Raw genomic sequence first — 23,931 nt, forward strand, 5'->3', positions numbered from 1 at the left:
ATATCGTCGCCTCAATGGAAAAAGGGGTTAACGCATCCGAGCTACGCGGGGCTGCGCGAAAAAAGTTTTCGAGATAATCGACTTTAAAGGTTTTTTGGCTTCAAAATTGGGTTTAATCAAGGTTGATTCCTTCATTTCTTATATAGAGTGTAGATTAACGATTAATTACTTTACAAGCGTACTTTCAGCGATAATCCTCATTAAATCTTTGAGTAATTACAATTTTTCCATTAGTAACCTTAATACAGCCATATCTTCGCGTGCTTTTGAATGGCAAAAAGGGGTTAACGCTAAAGCGCGCGTCGATAACCCCTTCTTGCCATTTAACATCGCACGAACTGACGGTGTTGAAAGGGTACTGTCACTCCATAACATGTGTGCATTAAGTTTGTCTGTACCCAATAGTGATTTTAACGTAACTGCTAGGCTTTATCAGTCGTGTCTTTTATATACTGTAGTGGGGCCTTATCCCCATTTTATTACTGGAAAATTCTAAATTATAGGATTCAATATATTGTATTTGTGAGAAATGCATTAACCCCATGCATACCAGACCACATTCCTAAGAGGACATCAATCGCTTTTTAGTATTAAAATTAGCAACATAAATTTCTTCATTTCTAAGTCAATTCTATGAAAATGTATGCTTTGTGTATACAATATGGCATAAAAACATGTGGCAATCCTTTCCAATCGAAAAAGTTGCCAATTTGCACCTACAACAGTGTATAGAATTATGTTGCCAATTTAAGGATTTGCAGCTTATTTTGCCTTTAGATAATTCCTGCAAGCTATTTCAACATATTTTGCCCGTGACAAAAGGGGATAATATTTTGCAGCATTGGTTATTTCATTTGGTACATAATTCATAATTTTTAAAGAAAAAAATAATCAAGAGTTACGCATAGATAATACATGTATATTGTACGAGAAAATTTTAAATGTGGTCTGGTACTAAGCACAGAGATAGTTTTGGGAATGAAAAACAGAAAATAAAATAGAACTTGCTCTTTATATCTTAAGACATTCTCGCAAGTGTTTCTAAATAATTTTCACGCTTTGAACAAATATTAGACTAACGATTTATTCATAGTTACACCTTGTAAACTATAGCTGATAATGTGCATGTATTCATTCGAATGCCCTCGAGACCATTCTTAAATAACTCACATAAATTATTTAGAAATTAATGAAGAAATTTAGAGCAATTACTACTGCTCAATGACTTGGCACAACGATCATGATCAAAATTGATACTACAATTTTTTTGAGAAGTATTTTTCAAAGGTTTTCAGATTTATCAAAGCTATCTTTGTGCTTTAATGGTCTAATGTAGCTGACCAATGAAATACCAACAATGAAATCAAATCAAACACCATGTATGTTCAAATGAGTTTATTATATATATATATATATATATATATACAGCCAATTAACATTTAAATTGCGGCATCGGTCTACCTGACATGACACTTTTAAGCTATATATTCAAAATTTGAAGTCGATAAGTCACGCGAAATTCAAATAATACACATAAACAATACATGATTGATAGTTCTTGCTCAGACAATTGACATGTTTATTTGTTGAAATAATAGGTTTCTGTGTATAATTTGAAAAAAAAAAACAAATGTTGAACATATTATTCATTATTGTAGAAGATATTTTGGAAAATATTGTAATAATATGGTGAAAATAAGGACTTCACACATCATTACATAATTACAAATAGGGACTGTAATACAGACTAATATTTGTTTCGAGGTATGAAAAAAGGTCGTTTGAAATTTAACGGCATAATGTTTTGCGTGTATACATCAAGATTCCAAACGTGAAAGCTTCAGATTGTCTAAAATTACATTTTAATCAACTTACGATGTTGCATAGCTATTCAAGGAACGAACCATCTTTAAGGCAGTTAATACAATCAAATTCATTTTATTTATTTTCTCAAAGTTACCTCATTTTTCCACAAAATGACCTCTGTGACCTTTGACCTTTAACCCAATGACCCCAAAATCGAACCAAAGTATTATTCCCCCCCCCCCCCCCATATACCCTCATACTAAGTTTGATGTCAAACCATCACGGTTCTTGAGATATTGAAAAAAACAAAATGGGACGGACATACGCACGGATGGACGACCCGAAAACATAACGCCTGCGGCCACTTCGTTGGCGGAGGCATAAAATATGAAACAATGCTAAATATCAAAATATTATTCACTTTCTTGTTCATGCTGTGCAGATATAGTTACGAAAGTGAAATCGACAATTAGATTAATACATTTCGAATAATACACAGTGTTGCATCTATGCAGGACTTGTGATGACATTCTGCCAGGTATATACTCGCGTCTCTAACTATGATACTTTTTCAAAACTTGTTGACATTTTTTTACTGTTCTTGCCTTTATTTACATTAATATGAATTCATGCTCTCCTTGCTGTCATTGCATCGCAGAATATCCAAATGCTAATCACAATTATTAGTTATGTTGTGAAAGTAGTCTAAGAAAGTGAAATCGTGGCATTTCAAATTGCAACTTAGAAATCAATTTTCAAACAACACATTTGTAATTTTGCAGGGCATGTCACATTCTTCCAATACTTACATTTCAAAAAATAAAGATAATGGTGTAAATTAAGCATAAATTTTCTTCACTTTGGGCGAAAAACCCCAAATCTCATCAAGTTCATCGGAATATTTTGAAATACAAGAAGACATGTATTCAAATTTCCCAAGGTTTGAGGATTTGCAGATTCGATTCAATTCGTTTTGTAATTTATTATGATACAATTGTCACACAAGCACACATTATACCAGGTATTTCTGTAATTATTGTTAGTGTCCTTATTTGCACTTAATTTTGAATATTTCGAATTACCAATGGAAAAACAGAATTCCTAGAATACATTTTAATTCATCCAAAAATGTGTACATACTTACTGTATTTTCTAAGTACAGGCCTACGTGTTCAATCTAAGTAATGTCCAAGTCCAAGTCATTGCATTCTCCCTTCAATGTGGTGCCCTAGTTGGGCAAAACGAAGTAAGCGACAAAAGTGATACTCCTTGTAATGACCAAAATGTGTCTCAAATTTGCAAGGGCATCAATGGAATATCACAATGTATAACCTATTATATCTCTGAGCAAGGTGAGTGTTTGTGCATTAAATTTGACTTGGAAGAAGAGCACATTAGGTGTAATATAAAAACGTCAATTACTCAAATTTGGATGGTATGTCTCTTGATTCCTTTTACCAAAGTAAGGCAGTATGAAATCTAAAGTTCCATTCCATATGCTAATAGGCTCTAATGCAGACATCAGGTTGGCTCATGTTATATACTGTATGTGTATCTCCGCCTTAAAGTTAGAAAGTCCTTTTGCAGACTTCCCTAAATACACCAAACACTGTATACAACTAATGATACTAGTATTTGGCTCATGTCTGTGAAATGTCAAAGTCGCAAGATGTGTAGAATTCAAACGATGCACAAGAGTACTACAGCTGTATATGTATTTGTACTGTCGTCTGTGTTCAAGCCACAACAGTAGGCCTACAATATGATTCACTGTTCGGATGTTTGATGCATGTGTCCATCATTTTCCTCCTCCTCGGATTCATCACTCTGAGACTGTTGTACCTCTGTCGTGAGGTTTTCATAGTAGCTGTGATACATCGATGGGATAATGTTGTCCTTGCACAAACTAAGCAAATCTTGCTTCTTTTCCCTTGAGAGGGCGAGATGTTGCTTGTACAACAGAGGCAGACGCATGTCATTTCTTCGACTTGAGCCCGAGACGCGAACTTCTACGAAGTCTTCGTTGAAATCATACTTTATTTTGATGACAGAGGGGTCTGTCCTCTGTACGCGGATCTGACGAATTTTCAACCAGTTGACGGGATTGCCAGCCCTGTCTTTCTTCATGTACTTCACACAGGGTGTTGTCAACTGACGCAGATCAAGGAAGTCCTCTTTCGTCATGTGGGTAACTTCATACCGATTCCTGTTCCTTGCTGTTTGAATAACTGGTATCCACTGGTCGGGGTGATGGATTGTCACTCCCCTTTTGTTCCTTTCGATGCAGGAATGCATCGCGTCACATTCCATTTGAGTATGTCCGCTGATCAAGAATTTATGGTCAATGATGGCAACATTAGTGTGCAGAACTGCATATAGCAAAGTGCAAGCTATAATTCTGTTCCGATTTTGGCCTCCACAGCAGTCAGAAAAGAAACTTATGTGTGTGGTATCAGGATCAAGTGACTGCATGAACTTTAAGAGGCATGAGCCAATCTCACATGCTCCCCGCTTCGCTGTAGTCTCATGCCAGACAAAGCAATTTCCACATGCAGTAGCCTGGTTGTATACAGTGAAATTATACGTAGACATTTTCCGCTTGTAATAGAACGAAGATGTCTGGCCATAGGGTGTAGTCAAGACCTGTTGAAGATCAAAAGTAAAGGAGCTAAAGATTGGATCGATCTTTGCTCGTTCCTTGTCTCTTTGTTTCTCTTCTCTTGCACTTTCCTTTTCAGCAATGTGTTTCTTGTAGTTCTGCTCTTTAACTTCCCTTTCTTCCGGAGTTGAATTATTGAATGAAGCACATGTGTTACATTCATCTTTCTTCGGATGATGAAATCCCAAATTATATTGGGAATTGAAAATGTTTCTATACACTGCGAAGGAAACTGGTTTCGATACAGACGATTCGTACATTGCGTACATCTTGGAAACGCTTAAAGAAGGGTCCAGATATTTCCTTTTTGAAGACGCACGACAGTAATGTGATTCAACAACAGGAAATGAATCAATGTGTTCACATACTTTCTTAACATCTTCTTCTGAAGTTTTGTTCACTGACGGTAACTTTCCCCTCCTGTCTTCTCGTGCAAACGGGCCTTCATACTTCTTCAATGTATACTCAATAAGCTTGGAACCAATTCCCAAAGTACTGAGAAAGAAATGTTTGCACACTCGTTCCCTTTGTGATGTGAGCGGGAGATGGTATTTGTACATGTGACGCACTCGCTTCTGACTTTTTCTCTTTTTTCTAGGTATTGCTTTGGACCGAGAAATATGGTGATGAATAAAATCTCGCTGACGGGTGTAGGAGCCCGTTTTCCAGTAATCCTCGAACAATGTTTTCCTGTCTTCATCAGAGAACTTAGAGAAGCACTTATGGGGACATTTTGTGTTACACTTCTTTCCTATCTTTCTGGCAGGGATTGTTTTATTACGTACAACATATTCCTCTCCCCGATTACGTTTTCTTGACTGCTGTCTTTTCTTCCATTCTTCTGGATTCCGTTTTCTCTTCCTCCCACGTTTCTGAAATAGAAAATAACACATGATTAACTCTTTCTTTCTCCTTGCTACAAGTAGCACACAGAATGTAAAAAGGAAATTTGTTTCATAAGTTTATTGTAAAAAAGTGGGAATATACTGAAGGTTCAAAAATAATCCACAGAAACATGTCAATATGCAAGTGAAAAGTCAATATTAGATATGGGCCATGTTTCGTGAATACAAAGGTACTGTCCTACACTGAACCGTTTAGCGTCTAAAAACGTATGCGTTTTTCAGCGAGTTTACAGACGTAAATTAGAGGTCGAAAAAACGGCACGAGGCAGTTCTCATATTAGTTTCCCTAAAATTCTGCAACAGTAAGTAATAATGATAATAATGATTGATGAGATTTGTAATGCGGCAAATCCACTCTGTAGAATGCTCCACGCGAAAATAGAAGAGTAAGATAGAAAGTAAATTATTAATACAAGGCATGGGTAATCAAAAGGTAGCATTAAAGAAGTGAGTTTTAAACTACTTTTAAAGGACTCTGATGAAGAGCAAAGTTTATCTAACTAAAAGGAGATTATTCCATACAGTGGAACCAGTCTGATCCTTGTGTGCCCCAAGTTGTAGCGAATTTTGGAATTTAGAATTTAGAAACTAAATTTCTGGCGCGTTTGCAATGGACTTGATTGTAAGCTATTGCAAGTCTGTAATTGAACTACAGTACATAACCCGTGTATGAAGAGCCAATCACACTTTCCGAAATAAGCAGTTACTAAGTGTAGATAATGATTTGACAGAGATTTTTGTTGTTGAAATACTGCTCATATTATCATAATTCATGACACCTTTTATATCATATAATCACCTCAGACTGACTGTCTTGAACCTCGTGCATGTTATCTTCATGTTGGGTATGCTGACCCTCTTGATGCTCGAGGGAGTCACGGTCACCTTGATCTTGCTCCGTCTCATTTATTTCATCCTTCGAGTGATATATGGAGACAAGAAGCCAACGTAAGAGCATTATCTGAATATCTAACTGGACTCAGTAAAACAAAAAGAAACAGAGAATACAAAAAGGGGGTTAAATTTTTAGCAAAGTTTTCATTAGCCTTTCAAAAGCTTTGAAGGTGCCTGTGATGACATGTTAATAGTTTTAACTGAAAGCTCATGCTGTCTTCAGGGAACTATGTTATAAATTCACAAATCTATGAATTAAGAATAAAAAATATCGCTTTTATTCAAAACACGGGAAGAGGCTGCTATCGTTCTGCCTGGCTAAATTTGAAGGAGCTTAGTCAATTGCCGTTATGCCATCAGGAGAAATAAGCAAAATGCTAGTACAAGCACAATTGATATGATTGTTTTAATAAGTTTGTGATTTAGAGGACTTATTGATAAGGAGAGCCTTAAAGACATTATGTCCCTTTTGCATTGAATTTGTGTATACAATTGGTGTAAAACAATAAGGTATATAATGAAGAAGACACTGTTACAAAAACCTTTGTGTAGTTTTTAGACCTGTAGGGTCTTCACTTGTGAAGTACAAACTACCGTTATAATTTGAATTTATTTTTTCGAACCTCGAAAAAATATATTAGTCTCTGACACAGTCCTTTTTAATTACTTTTTACAAAATATTGAATAATGTCTTCTATAATGTACATTATGTTCATAATGTGTTTTGTAATTTAAATTACACACAGATAACTATTATTTCAAGAAACAAAACTTCCAAGTGTCTGAGCAAGACTATCTCTCATGCACTGTTTACGTGCATTATTTGAATTTTACATGATTTAACTATTTCACATTTTGAATATACAACCTGCCCACCATGCTCTAGGGTTTACAGATGTTTGGATGGTTTTCTGCTGATCTGCAAAAAGGACGATATGTCTTTAATTGTGTGATTGCTTGTTGTCACACTGATTTATATTTGAAAGAGAAGAAAAAAAATCCGTATTACCTTCTGCTGTTCAGCATCATCAAGGTTAAGTGAGACCTCCGGGTCTGGCTGCTCACGGTCGCTTCGCTCTCGCTCGAAGTCTGCATGGTTAAGTGAGACCTCCGGATCTTGCTGCTCACGGTCTCTTCGCTCTCGCTCGAAGTCTGCATGGTTAAGTGAGACCTCTGGATCTTGCTGCTCACGGTCGCTTCGCTCTCGCTCGAAGTCTGTAACATCCTACATATATATAATTATATATATATAATATATATATATATCAGAATCAAACAGAAATTTAATTCTCATAAAGAACTAAACGCAATTTTAATTATCTATAATTAGTACGAGTCACACACAATGCATCAAAACATATCTGGTTTCAATTCCGACACTATTTCCGTTTACATGTGAACGAAGTGTTGAAGATTTCTTGTTTAGTTCTTATGCTATCTGCATTAGTTTGTTCGCAAGAAGAAATCAATATTAGAAATATTAGTTCATTTCCATTGACTTAAGTTTTTGTTTGATTTTGATTACAACATAGAAACATTAGAAATAATCATATGTTGTGGTACAGTCTCTGAAGAATTAGAATAAATATTGACTGGCAATGTTTATCACATTCAAGTTCATGTATGCATGTGTATATTGAATAACGAGCTCCAAGCTTACTGTAAGTCACCATGACAATATTTTTTATGAGAAGTTCATGAAAATAACAATAGTATGTCAAGGTCTGTCTACTATGTCAAGTATGTGAAACCTCACGCGGAATTATTGGTGAACTGTTAGTATTTAGTTTCTTTTTGATATTTTTAAATTAAAGCTTAGACTTAACGTGCTAACTCTTACCTCCCAAGCTTTGCCATCGTGACAACTGCAAGGATCCTTTGCGACAAAATGTTCATAGCAGATCAGCTTCCAACATGTCATACATTCCTGGTAAACTTCACGAGTACATCCTCTATTACAACAGAACATAGGTAGGCCCTGTTGCAGTTCATACAACGACTCAGGAAATGCTTGACTTATATCCAAGAAAGTACCTAAAATGGAAAACAAGTTAACACTCGTTGCCGAATTCCAATCACTTTAACTTTTCATTTATATTTCCATTCAATTGATCAAATGCCTCTTTTTAGTAAAACAACTAATTACTTTGAATGATTCCAAACACATTATCAAATGTCAGTTGCCTTATTGCTCACTTGTGTTTTAAGGGGGCGTGGCTCATTTCCATTTTGGAGATGGTTTATTTCAAGTCTTCGACAACAGATTCATTTTCATGTTTTCACACTAATGAAATTATAACCTCTTCGCCCGATATGTTACAGAGGACTTGTATGTTGTTTTATCTTACACTTTCAAATCAATATTCCCTTATGACCATGAATTAGGTAATTACGTAGAATGTGACAGCCAACATTGTTTTAACTAACTGTTACCAACTCATGGCTTAAGTAATACATAAAATTATATTTCACACGAATAATACCCCACCGTCGTTACCAAGAAAAATGGGGTAGCACTGGAAAATGACATATGCCACTTATTCATATTAATTCACTTCCAAAATTTTAATAAGATTTTGTTGTTGATATTATAACCATGTGATATTTATTTAACTGTAAGAACGTATACATGAATTCTGTATCGTGTCTGCTTTGCTATCCTGCTCCTTAATTCAGTTTCCGGACTGCATACAATAATAATTTTATTTCACTAGGGTTTGCAGACTTGACATCGAATGGATGGTCATAAATGGAATTTAACAAAATTGTAGATGAATTACCCGAACTTGTGTCGATTTTGTTTTCTTTTAAGACACATACTGTCATACAGTCCCATTTGTAAATGCAATAATATATAATTTCTATTCAAGCAACCTGACCAGTTAAATTCAAGCCATTTACATTTCTCTAATTCCCATAAACTCTGGCACATGCCCATAAAACGGCTGTGCGTTCTGCCAATAATAATTTCTTATCATATATATCCACTATTGATCTTTCATTCAGGCTATTCGCAAAGTATATGTTGGTTGACAATTCTTAATCTTAATTGAGTACCTTTTGGGGTCAATTCTGGTAGAGATGACTCATCTCCACCATCCTCGTCATTAGTATCTGTTCCCACCGCTTCCTCAATAGAGTCTCCAGAAAATTGCATGGGCTCAGTGGCCTGGTAAATGTGGTCCATTCCTTTAAAAAAATGTTACAGAAAACTCTAGCATTTAGTTCATGTTTCCTTTTCAACAAATTATGATAAAAGCAATTGGATAGGTTTCACGAAGTGCTAGCAATTTGTTATCATACGCACTGCTGCTAATTAAGGGGCTTTCACAATCGGTCATGTGATCGCTTGCGATTGCTTGCGATCCTGTACAAAGTATACTATCAAGAAATAATGGCAATAGCGATCGCACAACCAATTGTGAAAGCCCCTTTCCCCAGACAAAAGGGGTAGCCATCGAAAAATTACATGTGCCACTTATTTCCTTTCATTGTCTTTCAAAATGTGAACAATATTTTGTTGGTGATATCATAACCATGTGATATTTATTCCAACTGTAAGAACGTATACATGAATTCTTTATCGTGTCTGCTTGGCTATCTTGCTCCTTAATTCAGTTTCCAGACTCCATACAATAACCACATTTATATCACTAGGGTTTGCAGATTTGACATCGAATGGATCATCATAAATGGAATCTAACAAAATTGTAGATGAATTACCCGAACTTGTGTCAATTATATTTTCTTGTCAAGACATATACTGTCATACAGGCCTATTTGTAAATGAAATAGATATATAATTTCTATTCAAGCAGCATGACAAGTTGAATTCAAGCCATTTACATTTATCTAATTCCCGGAACTCTGGCATATGCTTGTGAAACGGTTGTGCTTCTGTCAATAATAATTTCTGAACATCGTATATCCACTCTTAATCTCTCATTCAGGCTATTCGCAAGTTATATGTTGGTTAACATTTCTTAATCTTAATTGAGTACCTTTTGGGGTCAATTCTGGTAGAGGTGACTTATCTCCACCATCCTTGTCATTGGCTGTTCCCACTGATTTCTCAATTGAGTCTTCAGAAAGTTGCATGGGCTCAGTGGCCTGGTTAATGTCATCCATTCCTTAAAAAAAAATGTTACAGAAAACTCTAGCATTTAGTTCATGTTTCCTCTTAAGTATATTATAATACAAGCAATTGGATAGGTTTGACCAAGTGCTAGTCATTTGTTATCTATCATAATTATGCTCAGGAAGACTTTAGAATACGCAGTAGAATACTATAATGAACCTGTCCCTAAAAGTATTTTAAATAATGCAGATAAATTCTCACGCTCATTTAAATTTATGTGTGTGCTAATTTATATTTATATAAACACACTTTGTTCAGTCAATTCTGCCAAGGACAGCTCGTCAGCATTACGGTAGTTGGTTATGTTCATTTTTATCATATTTCATTGACCAGAATGACTCAAATCCAGACCTGCACTTTGTTGTGATCAACATCCATGGACGAATTAAGCTAGGCAATTACAAATTGGTATAGTGCAATGTGTTTTAATTTTTATTTTAAATTTTCCTTTCCATACCTGGCTTAATCAATTCTGCTAGGGGCAAGTCGTCGTCGTCGTCACCACTGTCGTCTTTGTCACTACCATGTTGTCTGGGCTGGGTTATGTGGTTCTTTCCTGAAAGAGTATGCAACAAATCACTCGAAAACAATGGCAATTTTTAGAATGTTTTCTTCCAGCAAATCATAATACAAGCAGTTCGATAGGTTTGACCAAGCTCTAGTCCTTTATCATAATTATGCTCTGGAAGAACTTCAGAATATGCAGTCAAAATAGTATAATGAACTTGTCCCTGATGTTAATGGAATTGAATATCTGTCAATGATTTTTTTTTTTTTTTTTAAAGAGGGAAATTACAAGGACGTTACTCTCTACCACTTTACCGTAGCTGGGTTTTTTTTCTGTATATACCTGGCTTGATCAATACTGCTAGGGGCAAGTCATCGTTGTCGTCACTGCTGTCGTCTTTGTCACCACGATGAAGCACTGATTCATTCTTGGCATCGGTAGTAGAAAGTTCCTTAAGTGGGCCTTCGAAAAGTTGTCTGGGCTGGGCTGTGTGGTTCATTTCTGAAAGAGTATATCAGAAGAGAAGTGTGTAAATAAATATTGGCAGAGTAGCACAACGTTAACCAAGGTACACAGACCATACGTGTTCTAATTGTTCAGGAAATTATTGCACTCGGTCCTTACACATGTTATTGTTTGAACTATACAATTCTGGTTTTAACAATCAACTTTTTTGGATTCTTATTAAATTTCTTGTTCTACCATTTCAAATCTTATCTTTACTTAACACTGGCCGATGACTTTTGTTTTGAACATATTAATTGTAATACTCACTTTACTCTCCTTATCAAGCTGTGACAACATCTCAGTCTCAGCTAGTTGTATTTCAAATTATGACAATCACATCAACACACCGAAGGTGACTGAGATTAGTTCCATTAATATTGAATCCTTTGTTTTCGTTATCCTATCATTTTAAAGAAATACATTGGTTGATATGGGATGCCCCAATACAATCTCGCACAAATCATTACAAACCTTGTTGGGTTGAATTAGCACGAGGAGACTCCTCTTCTTTTTCGATGTAGGAGCTGGTACTTGGGGCTTCATCATCACTGCAGTCATCATCATAAATTTCCTCAGTGTCTATAATTGTCGCCTTCCAGATGTCCTTCCTCCTTTTACCACATTTCATTTCTATTGTATTCCCTGGTAGAGGAAGTCCGATACATTTCACCTCACTCAGTTTGACGACATTGCGGGATTTATCTCTTTTCCATTCCACATACATCAAGAGGTCAGTTTCAGGTCCAGGGTGAACACCACTGTCACCACTGACGTCTTTGTCACTACCATGTTGTCTGGGCTGGGTTATGTGGTTCTTTCCTGAAAGAGTATGCAACAAATCACTCGAAAACAATGACAATTTTTAGAATGTTTTCTTCCAGCAAATCATAACACAAGCAGTTCGATAGGTTTGACCAAGCTCTAGTCCTTTATCATAATTATGCTCTGGAAGAACTTCAGAATATGCAGTCAAAATAGTATAATGAACTTGTCCCTGATAATGTAGAGTTGTAAAAATGGAATTGAATATCCGTCAATGATTTTTTTTTTTTTTTTTAAAGAGGGAAATTACAAGCACGTTACTCTCTACCACTTTACCGTAGCTGGGTTTTTTTTCTGTATATACCTGGCTTGATCAATACTGCTAGGGGCAAGTCATCGTTGTCGTCACTGCTGTCGTCTTTGTCACCACGATGAAGCACTGATTCATTCTTGGCATCGGTAGTAGAAAGTTCCTTAAGTGGGCCTTCGAAAAGTTGTCTGGGCTGGGCTGTGTGGTTCATTTCTGAAAGAGTATATCAGAAGAGAAGTGTGTAAATAAATATTGGCAGAGTAGCACAACGTTAACCAAGGTACACAGACCATACGTGTTCTAATTGTTCAGGAAATTATTGCACTCGGTCCTTACACATGTTATTGTTCGAACTATACAATTCTGGTTTTAACAATCAACTTTTTTGGATTCTTATTAAATTTCTTGTTCTACCATTTCAAATCTTATTTTTACTTAACACTGGCCGATGACTTTTGTTTTGAACATATTAATTGTAATACTCACTTTACTCTCCTTATCAAGCTGTGACAACATCTCAGTCTCAGCTAGTTGTATTTCAAATTATGACAATCACATCAACACACCGAAGGTGACTGAGATTAGTTCCATTAATATTGAATCCTTTGTTTTCGTTATCCTATCATTTTAAAGAAATACATTGGTTGATATGGGATGCCCCAATACAATCTCGCACAAATCATTACAAACCTTGTTGGGTTGAATTAGCACGAGGAGACTCCTCTTCTTTTTCGATGTAGGAGCTGGTACTTGGGGCTTCATCATCACTGCAGTCATCATCATAAATTTCCTCAGTGTCTATAATTGTCGCCTTCCAGATGTCCTTCCTCCTTTTACCACATTTCATTTCTATTGTATTCCCTGGTAGAGGAAGTCCGATACATTTCACCTCACTCAGTTTGACGACATTGCGGGATTTATCTCTTTTCCATTCCACATACATCAAGAGGTCAGTTTCAGGTCCAGGGTGAACACCACTGTCACCACTGACGTCTTTGTCACTACCATGTTGTCTGGGCTGGGTTATGTGGTTCTTTCCTGAAAGAGTATGCAACAAATCACTAAAAACACACAGGCAATTTTTAGCGTGTTTTGTTTCAGCAAATTATAATACAAGCAGTTCGACAGGTTTGACCAAGCTCTAGTCCTTTATTTTAATCATGCTCAGGAAGACTTTAGAATATGCAGTAATAATGGTATAATGAACTTGTCCCTGATAATGTAGATTAAATGAACTTTCAATTTCACGCTCACTTATCTCTACATAAGTGCTAATTTATGTATATTACACACCCTGTTTAGTAAATTCTACCAAAGGGCAACTCATCAGCATTACGGAAGTTGGCTATGTTTATTTATACATTAAATTTTAATTGACGAGATCGACTCCAATCCTGCAATTCGTTGTAATCAACATACCTTGAAGAATTAAGCTAGGTAATTTAAAAATGGAATTGCATATCTGTCAATGATTTTTTTTTTTTTTTTTTAAGAGGGAATTTACAAACACGTTACTCTCTACCACTTTACCGTAGCTGGGGTTTTTTCTGTATATACCTGGCTTAATCAATACTGCTAGGGGCAAGTCATCGTCGTCGTCACTGCTGTCGTCTTTGTCACCACGATGAAGCACTGATTCATTCTTGGCATCGGTAGTACAAGGTTCCCTAAGTGGGCCTTCGAAAAGTTGGCTGGGCTGGGCTGTGTGGTTCATTTCTGAAAGAATATGCAATAAATCACTAAAAACACTGGCAATATTTAGAATGTTTTCTCTCAGCAAGTTATAATACAAGCAGTTTGATAGGTTTCACCAAGCTCTAGTCCTTTATTATAATTATGCTCAGGCAGACTTGAGAATGTGCAAGTAAAAATAGCGGGATTTATTACTTTTCCATTCAACATACATCAACAAGTCAGTTTCAGGTCCAGGGTGAACTGGATGAGTGAAACATACAAGTATTTGAGTACTTTTAGAGTACGGTAATTGGGTTAATAGTTTCTGCCAAACTTCATTTCAGTTATTTGCTCTAAAATTAATAGATATTAATCTGCATTCATGCCAAGGAATAAACACATAGATATTCCGTTTAACTTTAAATTACATTTAGCCACTTAGCTGCATACTAAAGTACATCACAAATGTTATAAATATTACAAAATTATTACAAATTAAAAGACGGAGCGAATAGCATTCTTATACATCATGACATGGAAATGTCATACATTCCCCTCCCCTAACATTTGAAATTGAATATATCCGGCAACAAACGATGGATCAATTTTAAATGGCATTTTCACCCTTACCATCAGACTTGTTCTCCAGAGGCCCTTCCATGCTGACGTCTATATGATTGTACTGTGAGGCTTCCAGTAACAGTTAAATGGTGTCCTAAAATGATTTAAGAGGATACAGATACAGAAGATTTACATATATTTGATATTTTATATGGAATTCACGAGCCCACTGTAAATCTGAAAATGGTATAGATCTAAGTGTTGTCCAAAAGGTCAAGTAAAGAGGGTAGTTTTCAGGGCAGCTGGACATGTCATGTACGCAACGTGAATACTGAAAACGGTATGAAATTCAGTCATAATGGCTGTCCAAAAAATTGTATATTTTTGTGCTGTTACGTACTTACGGTCCACTCCAGTGTCATTTTTTGTTTTGTTAAATGCAAATGGACAAATGGATGGGTTTACGCAATGCAAATGACGTTTTTTTTAGAAAAATAGAATGGTGTTCCACGTCTAGATAGAGATCTAGACAAACTCAAACTACAGTAGATCTAAAGACTTAGCATATTATTGAGGTAGTGGCTATTCTTGCGACGAGTCATCGCTCGCACAGCCACTGACTTAGCTACAGTCGGTATTTTGTGTATCGCGAGATAGCTAGCGATAGACGAGTCTACTTGTCTAGTCTCTAGTAGAGGCATAGATCAATCTACTCGTGAAATAGGCCCCATCACTACAAATACATATGATATGGGACCTTACATGCTGATCGATCATAACTCTCTATATCAAATTACTGATCGCGCTCAGAACCAACAGATGTGAATTGTACAGACTACAGCTAGGGCCTACAGGATTTATACGGCAGTGGGGCTGGTGAGCACAGTATCATAGATCTACTCGTGTTTACGACCCCACCAAACGGCGTTTGCGCGCTGTTACCACATTGGTGGGGCTGATATCCACCGTGCATCTTTTATATAACCCTAAACCTAACCTATCAATATGTCGCGATTTCCTTAACCCTCGGCCTTGAATCAGTCTCCTACATGTATATCAGGATTTCCCCAACCCTACCTAGGCCGTGAGTCTGCCTCCTTATCGCGATCTTCCTAACCCTAGGCCGTGAATCTGTCTCTTATATCGCGATGATCGATTCAAGTAATGGAAATGGGGCCGGAAACACGATTTTGCCTCTCTAACGTTAGAATCTAGAAATATTACCTAACGCTAGATCTAGATTTTACACAAAATAATGAATGGGGCTGTGCGAGTGACGTGACAATGTAGGACTTAAGTTCGAAGCCGATATCGACCCTACCCGTGATCCGATCTCGCTCAAAATTTGGAAGACTGACTTGATGTTTGAGAACATTTCCTGCGAGTGTAACTTATTTAGATCTAGATCTAACCACTAGTGTTAGGTCTATCTAGAGTCGAGCCTCTAAATGTTAGGTCTAGAAATTTCGTGAAATTCTACTCGGGAGAACATATATTATGAGCATGGATACGAAACTAAATTAGCGCCCAAACTAACATCTAGATCTAGGGTCTATACATATCTATACATATCTATATTCTATAATATTAAAATTATAGACCAGATCTAACTTTAGTCTCAGACTAGATTATAGTCTAGGTCTATCTAACTACTTACTAACTTAGATCTAGATCGAGGTCCAGCAAATCTAAATTGTAAGTAATCCTATGAGAATCATGCTGCTAATTCTACAAAAAAAACCCCAACAGCAATTAAAATAGTGTTAACATAAAGTCGTCTAACTTAATTAGATCGGCATTATCGTGAAATAAGTCCCCAGTCCATTCACTGCCGTTTATTTCGTCAGTGCTGTTGCCCGTTACCCTCTCCCATCGACTTTGTATACGGAGCGAGCGCACGAGCGAGGTGAGTGGTGGCTGATTTCACGATTTGGCCCTTAGATCGATCTAGATCTACTAAGGTTTATCCTTACCATTTTTCCGATTCGTCTGAACTCTGACGTTCGTCGTCGATCACGGGTAGATCTACGGAGTATGAGATAGTTGACGTCCTTCAATTCAGCAGTCCAATGCAATTAATGATATCATATTGAAGTCAATTTTAATACCGGTAGACTCTGCGTACTAACCGTACCCATTATGCATACTGTACATGATGTACATGGCATATTGAGCATGCAGCCGATGCGCTAGCTCATCTCAGGCGGCGCGCGCGCGCGCGTCAGTACAGTTAGAACGACGATAACGCCTTTTCACTTGTCAGGACGCATTGCAAGCGAAATTACGAGAAAGCGTTATGTGGTTGTGCATGAACGATAACCCCTTTATGCTTCTCGTACCATGCTTTAGGCAAGAGAAGCGAAAGAGCGCATTCACGTTAACCCCTTTTTGCTACCACAAAGACGTGCATACGGCACGTTATCGCCTTTTTCTTTTGGGATTTTTTACAAAATTAGATCGAATTTGACATATCTGTTGATATGAAAATGTAGCTCATGCCATCTGCTTTCGAATGACAAATTTTTATTTTCTTGGAAAATTTGAGCCCGAAGGTGCGCTAACCCCTTTTTCCATTGAGCCGACGATATTGAATATTTGAGTAAACGCATTATCAGAGATTTGTATCTGTTAAAGAGAATAAGACATCTTATATCAGTTGAAACGGCTACTACATTCTATAAATCCATCATTCAAAGTAACTTTGACTGTTGTGATGTTATATGGTCAAATGTTAATCAGAGTTATATTCAGCGTCTTCAAATTCCTCAGAATCGTTCTCTAAGAGCAGTGTTGCAGGTGAATTCGAGATACAGGTGTGTACCCAACTAATTTGTTATACTCACAAATTAATGTTGACACACTTGAGATGAGAAGAAAAAAACATATGTTGTGCACAATGTATAAAGTCGCTTATAATTTAACCCCTAAATATATAAGTGAAATGTTTGAGTTGAAATGTTTTTATTATGATTTAAGGAATACAACGCTGATATTCAAGTTACCATATATCAAAACCTGCTTTAGGCAAAGGAGTTTTAGTTATCAAGGTCCAAAATTATGGAATACATTGCCAACATGCGTAAAACAGCAAACAATTTTTAGCGGTTATAGACGGAGTTTGAATTTGTATCTGACACCACAGTGATATTGTACCCATTCCCCATCTTTTTCTTTTTCTTTTTCTTCTTTTTTGTTTCTTTTCAAGTAAACCAAGCATGTATTCATCTCTTTTTTTATGTAAATTTTTTTTTCTACTTTTGTCCTGATTTGTTTCATCTAATTGTATTTTGTATATATGTTTCATGTACATGTGTATATGTTTTTAAAAAAAGTATGTCATTTTTACCTCATGATGCACGGACATGAGGAAGAACAGCCGTCTGGCTGAATAATGTGCCGTGTTGAAATAAATAAATGAAATGAAATGAAATGAAATACCTATATGTATTGACGACACACATAATTTCTATACTAATACCAACAAAACTTGAGACGAAGCGCAAATTTCATCTGCATTACAAAAAGAAATATTATTGATCAACGACGAATTAATCACAGAAACATGAGACGCTTTATCATTATGCGCAGACACATAGTGTCTCTGAAGCGTTCTAAGATATTATTCATCTCTTATTTTGGCATGCATATCCCCGATATTGAGCAGAGGCATAACACAAAAATAAAATTTTCATGGACGGCAAAGGAAAATTTGTGTTCAATTAAGAAAATAGATGCCTTAAGCAAAACATAATTTTTATTCAGATTCAATATTCGTTGATTGTAATCTGACAGTAACATCGTTTTTCAACCTAGCTTTAAAAGAATATAACGTTTTACATGATTTAACATAATCTGGAGGTGTGTTCCAAAGGTTTGGTCCATTATGTCTATAGATTTTTGTGCAATTAAGGTTGCAGGAGGTCGCAGGAGGTCGTAGAGGCCGCAAGAGGTCACAGAGGTCTCAGGAGGTCGTAAATTTGAATCCCGCCCGAATATGTAGGCCTTTGATTATTTCTTATCGTGGCTACTACTAAACACTGATTAATTCGGTGCCTATTTATACGTTGATGTAGAGCAATATCAATTGCAATTGAAACACTTTATTGAATTGACCCCTCCTCCCCCCCCCCCGAAAAAAAGAAAGTCCTCCTGATAATTTATTTATCCTAGAACACCAGAGTAGATGTTCGCGTGCACTATCAATTCGCAAAATTTCGCGAGTCAAGGTTTCCGAAATGAAAATGCACGCGACAGTTTTTGCCTACTATACCATATGCATTGAATGCCAGCGGCGATTCGCGAACGTTTTGTGCCACGAAAAAAGACCGTCGGCTCCAAGTCACGACAATATCATGCCGCGAAAATATTTTGCTTTTCAACCGAGAAACTATCTTGTTTCACCATGGCTCAACTTCTGTAATAGCCTACTGTATGGAGTTACTGTAACAAATCCAAAATTGATGCGTTATTTCTCGTACAGAAAAGGACATTCCAATGTGTATATATACATTTTGTCTATTTAGCTCATACCTCTCCTTTATCAAAACACCTATAGAACCATGAGAGTACGTGACCTCTGTACCTACCAGTCTGTTATGTTAAAGCACATCAACACAATTACTTCATTTCTTCCACGATACATTCATCCCCAACTGTAATATCAACCTCCTATCCCGCACGTCATTGCAAAGATTTTTCGTTTTCAATAATCCGAAGCAACTCCTCTTCCATAGTTCTATCTCATACCACGGACCTTGCAGTTAATAGAAATCACTGCCGGAACGAATCAAATCGTGCGCGACACCTTTGTTTTTCTTTCAAATCTCCCATGACAAAGCATATCAAACTCTAAAGATCAGGAAACATCTAATTATGTCATTCACGAAATGCTTTATGCATTTGATATTTCGGATCACTGTTCACGAATGTATTAAACATCAAACCATTCAGGAAAAATTCACGCGTATAGTTTAAGGCATATTGCACTCACTTCATCCCTTTAGACTTGACGATCTATTTTCATCAACGCAACGCAAAACTCCAGAATATCAAATAACATGGTTTTCTCGTTTGCTCTGTACTTTCAATTTCCTATTATTTTTTTAAAACTCTTTTCTTCAGACTGTCGTCTCTTCAAGTTACTAGCCTATTTATAACGACAGACTTCTGCATTCCAATCCCGCCAAAATCATTCTACCATGAACCAGTTAGATCACCGTTTATTCCTCTATCCTGAATTGTTAAAATCAACACAATTTTGCATTCTGTCATCAGACTACTGTATATCTAATTTTACTTATATGAATGTACTGATTGTGCACCTTACTGTTCTTCCAAAAAAAAAAGAATAAAAAGAATACTCTTTTTCATTTGAAGTACGTTCAATGCAGACAAGAGAATAAAGTCCGAGTCTGAATTGGACTAAACCGAACTGATATGTTAACTTATAATTGCTTTCTCATTGGTTGTGCGAGATCGTAATAGCGACAGAAATATATATGATGCACCACGTACGCATCGTCGAGTCATTACGTACGCATGGTTCCGTTATTTATAACGTACGCGTGGCTCTGTCATTACGTACGCATCGTTTATTCATTACATACGCTTGGTTCTGTCTGAGAGTGTGACATTTTTTCCGAATCCATGCGTATGTAATGGCAAGACCACGCGTACGTTATGACAGAAGCATGCGTACGTTAAGGGCCGTTCACATTGGAGCGGTTTTGCGGCAGCGGCAGCGGCGGCGGTTTGCCGCTAATCTCTGCCGCAGCGGCACGCTGTGCACACTGGAGCGGTTTGCCGCGCGTAATATGCAAATTAGATTGTTGCCCTTGGGCACCTGCAGTTTACTAGTAATCAATTACTATAATTATCATGCACAGTATACCGTGAATACATTCCCCATGGATCTGAGAATTTACAAAATCACTTTTCCAAAACGAAACAAATAATCAAGGAAATCAAGGATGCGTAACATGCAAGGAGACTGTTGGACAATCAGTACTGGAATCTCAGCTTTTCAACTTTTTGCTTTAAAAAAAAAAAACACTTTCAACACAGACTGTTCAATGAAACTGCAAAATATTCCTTGTGTTACTGATATTGGTATGCACGCAGAAATTATTGCATCGGACCACTGCCATATATACTGAGAAGGCGGTACATAAAATATGTACATCCAACACCTCAATATCTCAAATATGATCTGCGAATGTCACATTTTCCTTGTTTTTGTTTGTTTATCGTTTTTTTTTGGGGGGGGGGGTTTGGGTTTTGTTTTTTTTTAATTAGTCAGCATCCAAAGTAATGATATCTTATCTTGTTTCGTGTTAATGAGAAAATGACTAGTATTTTTTTTCTGGTGTCGGCAAAGTAGTCAACTGTATGAAAGATGAGCTCTTAAAAAAAGAAAAGAAACAGCAACATACTTCTTTACTTGTCATTCCAATCTTTTACCATAGAATAGTATACCGGTATTATGATATATATGTATGTTTTTAATCATCATAATTGTGTCATTCATTTTCATGTGCATGTTTTTGTAATGATTTTTGTACTTCATAACTCACTTTTCCTACTGCGCCTTGAGCACGTTAGTCATGTGGAATTGGCACATTAAATGTATACTGTATCATTTTTATCATTATTACCGATGAACTCTATACGGATGAAATGTTGTTTGATTTGATTTCTGTCACAGTTCATGCTCTTTCTGGAAGTGTAGTTACAAAGGTGAGGGGATGTTTTAGGTAATATGCCTACCATTCACTCTCCTACTCAAACCTACTAGATCTACGTATGTAGAGTATAATGTAATCCACAAACGGCCCATAATAAACTCACCCACATACTGTACTCCCAGCTATGGAAAAACAAGAGTAGCATTTTCACTCTCCACAACATGTGTTTTATATTATGCATGGGGAAGAAATTAATGGCAGTTTTGCATCCTCTTAGAAAAAACAAACAAACAAAAACAAAAACTACACACACACACACACACACACACACACACACGATCTCAGTTTGGATTTCAAATTCATACATCTGTATTACACCATCAAATCTATGTTTTCAGAAATCTGGATAGCATTTTAAAAGACAGTCGATTTCCAAGTGAACCACACAACTGTTGGGTAAAGTGATTACCAAAAGCCAACTGAGGTCGGTTTTATCTTAAGCAAGTTTTGTGGAATTGCACTAAATCTTTTCTTCGATTAATTTAACCACCGAATGAAAACATTAGTTAACAGGAATTTTAACCAACTTATGTCGGTAAATGACAAACATCACTCGAAATACACATCAAACAATGTACATACACTAATACAAACCACACATGTCAAATTTAGCACTTGAGACACTAATTCAGGACAATTGTTGCAACATACTATCTCATTTGATGTGATCTAATATGGCAGTCTGTTGCAGAAATAAAGTACAGTGTATACATATACTGTTAACATTTGCGAAGGGAAGTAATATAGCACATTCACATGTAAAATGAAAATTCACAAGATCTGACACTGTATGAGCAACTTTGTAAATCTGAATGGATACACATGAGTTGTCAAAACGATACAGTAATGGCAGTATGGTACTGGATTTTATGAATGATTGAAGTACATGTATGAAAATTAACACCAATGTAATTTGTATCTTGGACCAATTTTCTATAAGCATATTATTCTCATCTCCTACATCTGAAAAAAAAAATTAATTCAGTGCAAATTCCTAGCAGAAATGCATACTTTACAACATAAAACAAATCAGTCGTTTACATTTCACCTTTCAAACCTCATAAGGACCAATCTTTTTAAGTAATAAGAAACAAAAAGTACTTACATGTACATGGGTCTAGGGCAATTACCCCCTGGGCAATTACCCCAGACCCTTCCCCTGGCCCTAATCCTAATCCTAATCCTGAACCTAATCCTAACCCTAACCCAAACTCCTAACCCTTGACCTAATCCTAACCCTAATCTTTACTCTTACCTTACCACTGACCAGTATTTAGCCAGGGGGTAATTGCCCTCTGGGGCAATTGCTCGAATACGCATGTACATATACATGTAGGACAGGGAAAATATAGGAGATAATAGGATTGAGAGAAAAGAGCAGTACAGAGTTCATCAAATGAAGTGAGCAAGAAAGAGCGGATACATAGGGGTGGATGAGGCTTGAGATTTACAATGTATTGAAGTTACAAACACAAGAAAATCAGGATAAGCAAAGGAATACAACAAAAATGGGCACCTAGGTGCTTACATGGTTCAATTTAGCTAGTCAGATAACAAAATCAAGTAGCAAACAGAATAGCAACATATTACGCATAATTATAATGCAATGACCCGTTATGAGTTATCTGACATCAAATACTAATTTAATGCAAGGAAAGTACAAACTGAGTGTTCAAGATTATACATGTAATGAAAATAATATTCGATGCCATGTCAACATTTATAGATTTGGGTTTCAAGATAAACTTGAAGCTTTCAAAAATCTGTAGTAACATGCTTCAGGTGCACTATAAAGTGCTTGCTCTACTGCTAATCATTTTACTCATTGCCATGCAGCATAATACAATATTGCATCCATACTCCAAAGTCAAATACACACATGTGACAGGTACTATGTAGGTGCATAGTGAAAAGGTGGAATTTCATCACATTTTTGAATAGTATGTTGGCTACTGGCCTACCTGGAAGCAATGCAAAGAATTCTTGTGTTGTGGGCCTGTACATGTACAAATATGCTATCACATTTCTCCTGAGTCCATTTCTAACTGCGAAGTGATACACAATAGCCTGCCTTGTATTTAATAATCATGAAGAACTTGATCACTTCTTACGAACATAGATGAAATTGCTTGGGGTACATCTTCACTACTCAAGTGATACATGAAGGATGCCAGTTGAAGACAATTATATCTTGTGTTTTCAAATTACCATTCACATTATAAAGACTGAAAGTAGTTTGATCCACAATATTTTGGTTAAATTTTCTATAGATTTTTTTTTTCATTACCGTGGCAACACATTAATTACATACTGCATTTACCTGTAATAGCGGCCACATATGCCAAGTTCTAGGTCAACTCCTAAAAAAGCAAGAGAGTTGTTGTAACTTGGGTTGGAACCAGGTGCAAGCATGGTTAGCAACAATAGTGTTGACAGATATTTAGGCCAGGTGAGGTCATTTAGA

At 36.5% G+C, this 23,931-nt stretch overlaps 2 protein-coding genes across 3 annotated transcripts; both read right to left on the reverse strand.

The window, feature by feature from the left end:
• Window positions 1-2,053: 2,053 nt before the first annotated feature.
• On the reverse strand, window positions 2,054-11,203 carry LOC139724952 (uncharacterized). 2 transcript variants are annotated; one of them, XM_071636067.1, is made up of 7 exons: window positions 10,860-11,203; window positions 10,266-10,394; window positions 9,322-9,453; window positions 8,105-8,298; window positions 7,274-7,489; window positions 6,170-6,286; window positions 2,054-5,337 (listed from the first exon to the last, which is right to left on the reverse strand). In XM_071636067.1, the coding sequence occupies exons 2-7, from the start codon at window positions 10,390-10,392 to the stop codon at window positions 3,574-3,576; spliced, it is 2,550 nt and encodes an 849-aa protein (XP_071492168.1). In that variant the 5' UTR covers window positions 10,393-10,394; window positions 10,860-11,203; the 3' UTR covers window positions 2,054-3,573. The 2 variants fall into 2 exon arrangements, with proteins under 2 accessions (XP_071492168.1, XP_071492169.1); XM_071636068.1 differs by lacking the exon at window positions 10,266-10,394.
• Window positions 11,204-12,511: 1,308 nt separating this feature from the next.
• LOC139724950 (uncharacterized) lies at window positions 12,512-14,973 on the reverse strand. The gene is made up of 4 exons (XM_071636066.1): window positions 14,794-14,973; window positions 14,047-14,205; window positions 13,180-13,527; window positions 12,512-12,702 (listed from the first exon to the last, which is right to left on the reverse strand). Exons 1-4 carry the CDS (start codon window positions 14,822-14,824, stop codon window positions 12,512-12,514), a joined length of 729 nt encoding a protein of 242 aa, XP_071492167.1. The 5' UTR covers window positions 14,825-14,973.
• Between the last annotated feature and the right edge of the window lie 8,958 nt (window positions 14,974-23,931).

Source organism: Diadema antillarum, unplaced genomic scaffold (genome assembly GCF_040938485.1).
Source record: "Diadema antillarum isolate AM-2024a unplaced genomic scaffold, OU_Dant_1.0 seq00000007_RagTag, whole genome shotgun sequence".
Classification (NCBI taxonomy): Eukaryota; Metazoa; Echinodermata; class Echinoidea; order Diadematoida; family Diadematidae; genus Diadema; species Diadema antillarum.

Excerpts from the sequence above, each read along its gene's own strand:
- LOC139724952 (XM_071636067.1), bottom strand. The coding sequence starts at position 10,392 with ATGGATGACATTAACCAGGCCACTGAGCCCATGCAACTTTCTGAAGAC. Across the intron at positions 6,287-7,273 it reads ATGATGCTGAACAGCAGAAG|GATGAAATAAATGAGACGGA; the intron begins GTAATACGGATT and ends TATCACTCGAAG. Across the intron at positions 5,338-6,169 it reads TTCAAGACAGTCAGTCTGAG|AAACGTGGGAGGAAGAGAAA; the intron begins GTGATTATATGA and ends TTTCTATTTCAG.
- LOC139724950 (XM_071636066.1), bottom strand. The coding sequence starts at position 14,824 with ATGGAAGGGCCTCTGGAGAACAAGTCTGATG. Across the intron at positions 13,528-14,046 it reads AGCAGTATTGATTAAGCCAG|GAAAGAACCACATAACCCAG; the intron begins GTATATACAGAA and ends ATACTCTTTCAG. Across the intron at positions 12,703-13,179 it reads TGCTAATTCAACCCAACAAG|AAATGAACCACACAGCCCAG; the intron begins GTTTGTAATGAT and ends ATACTCTTTCAG.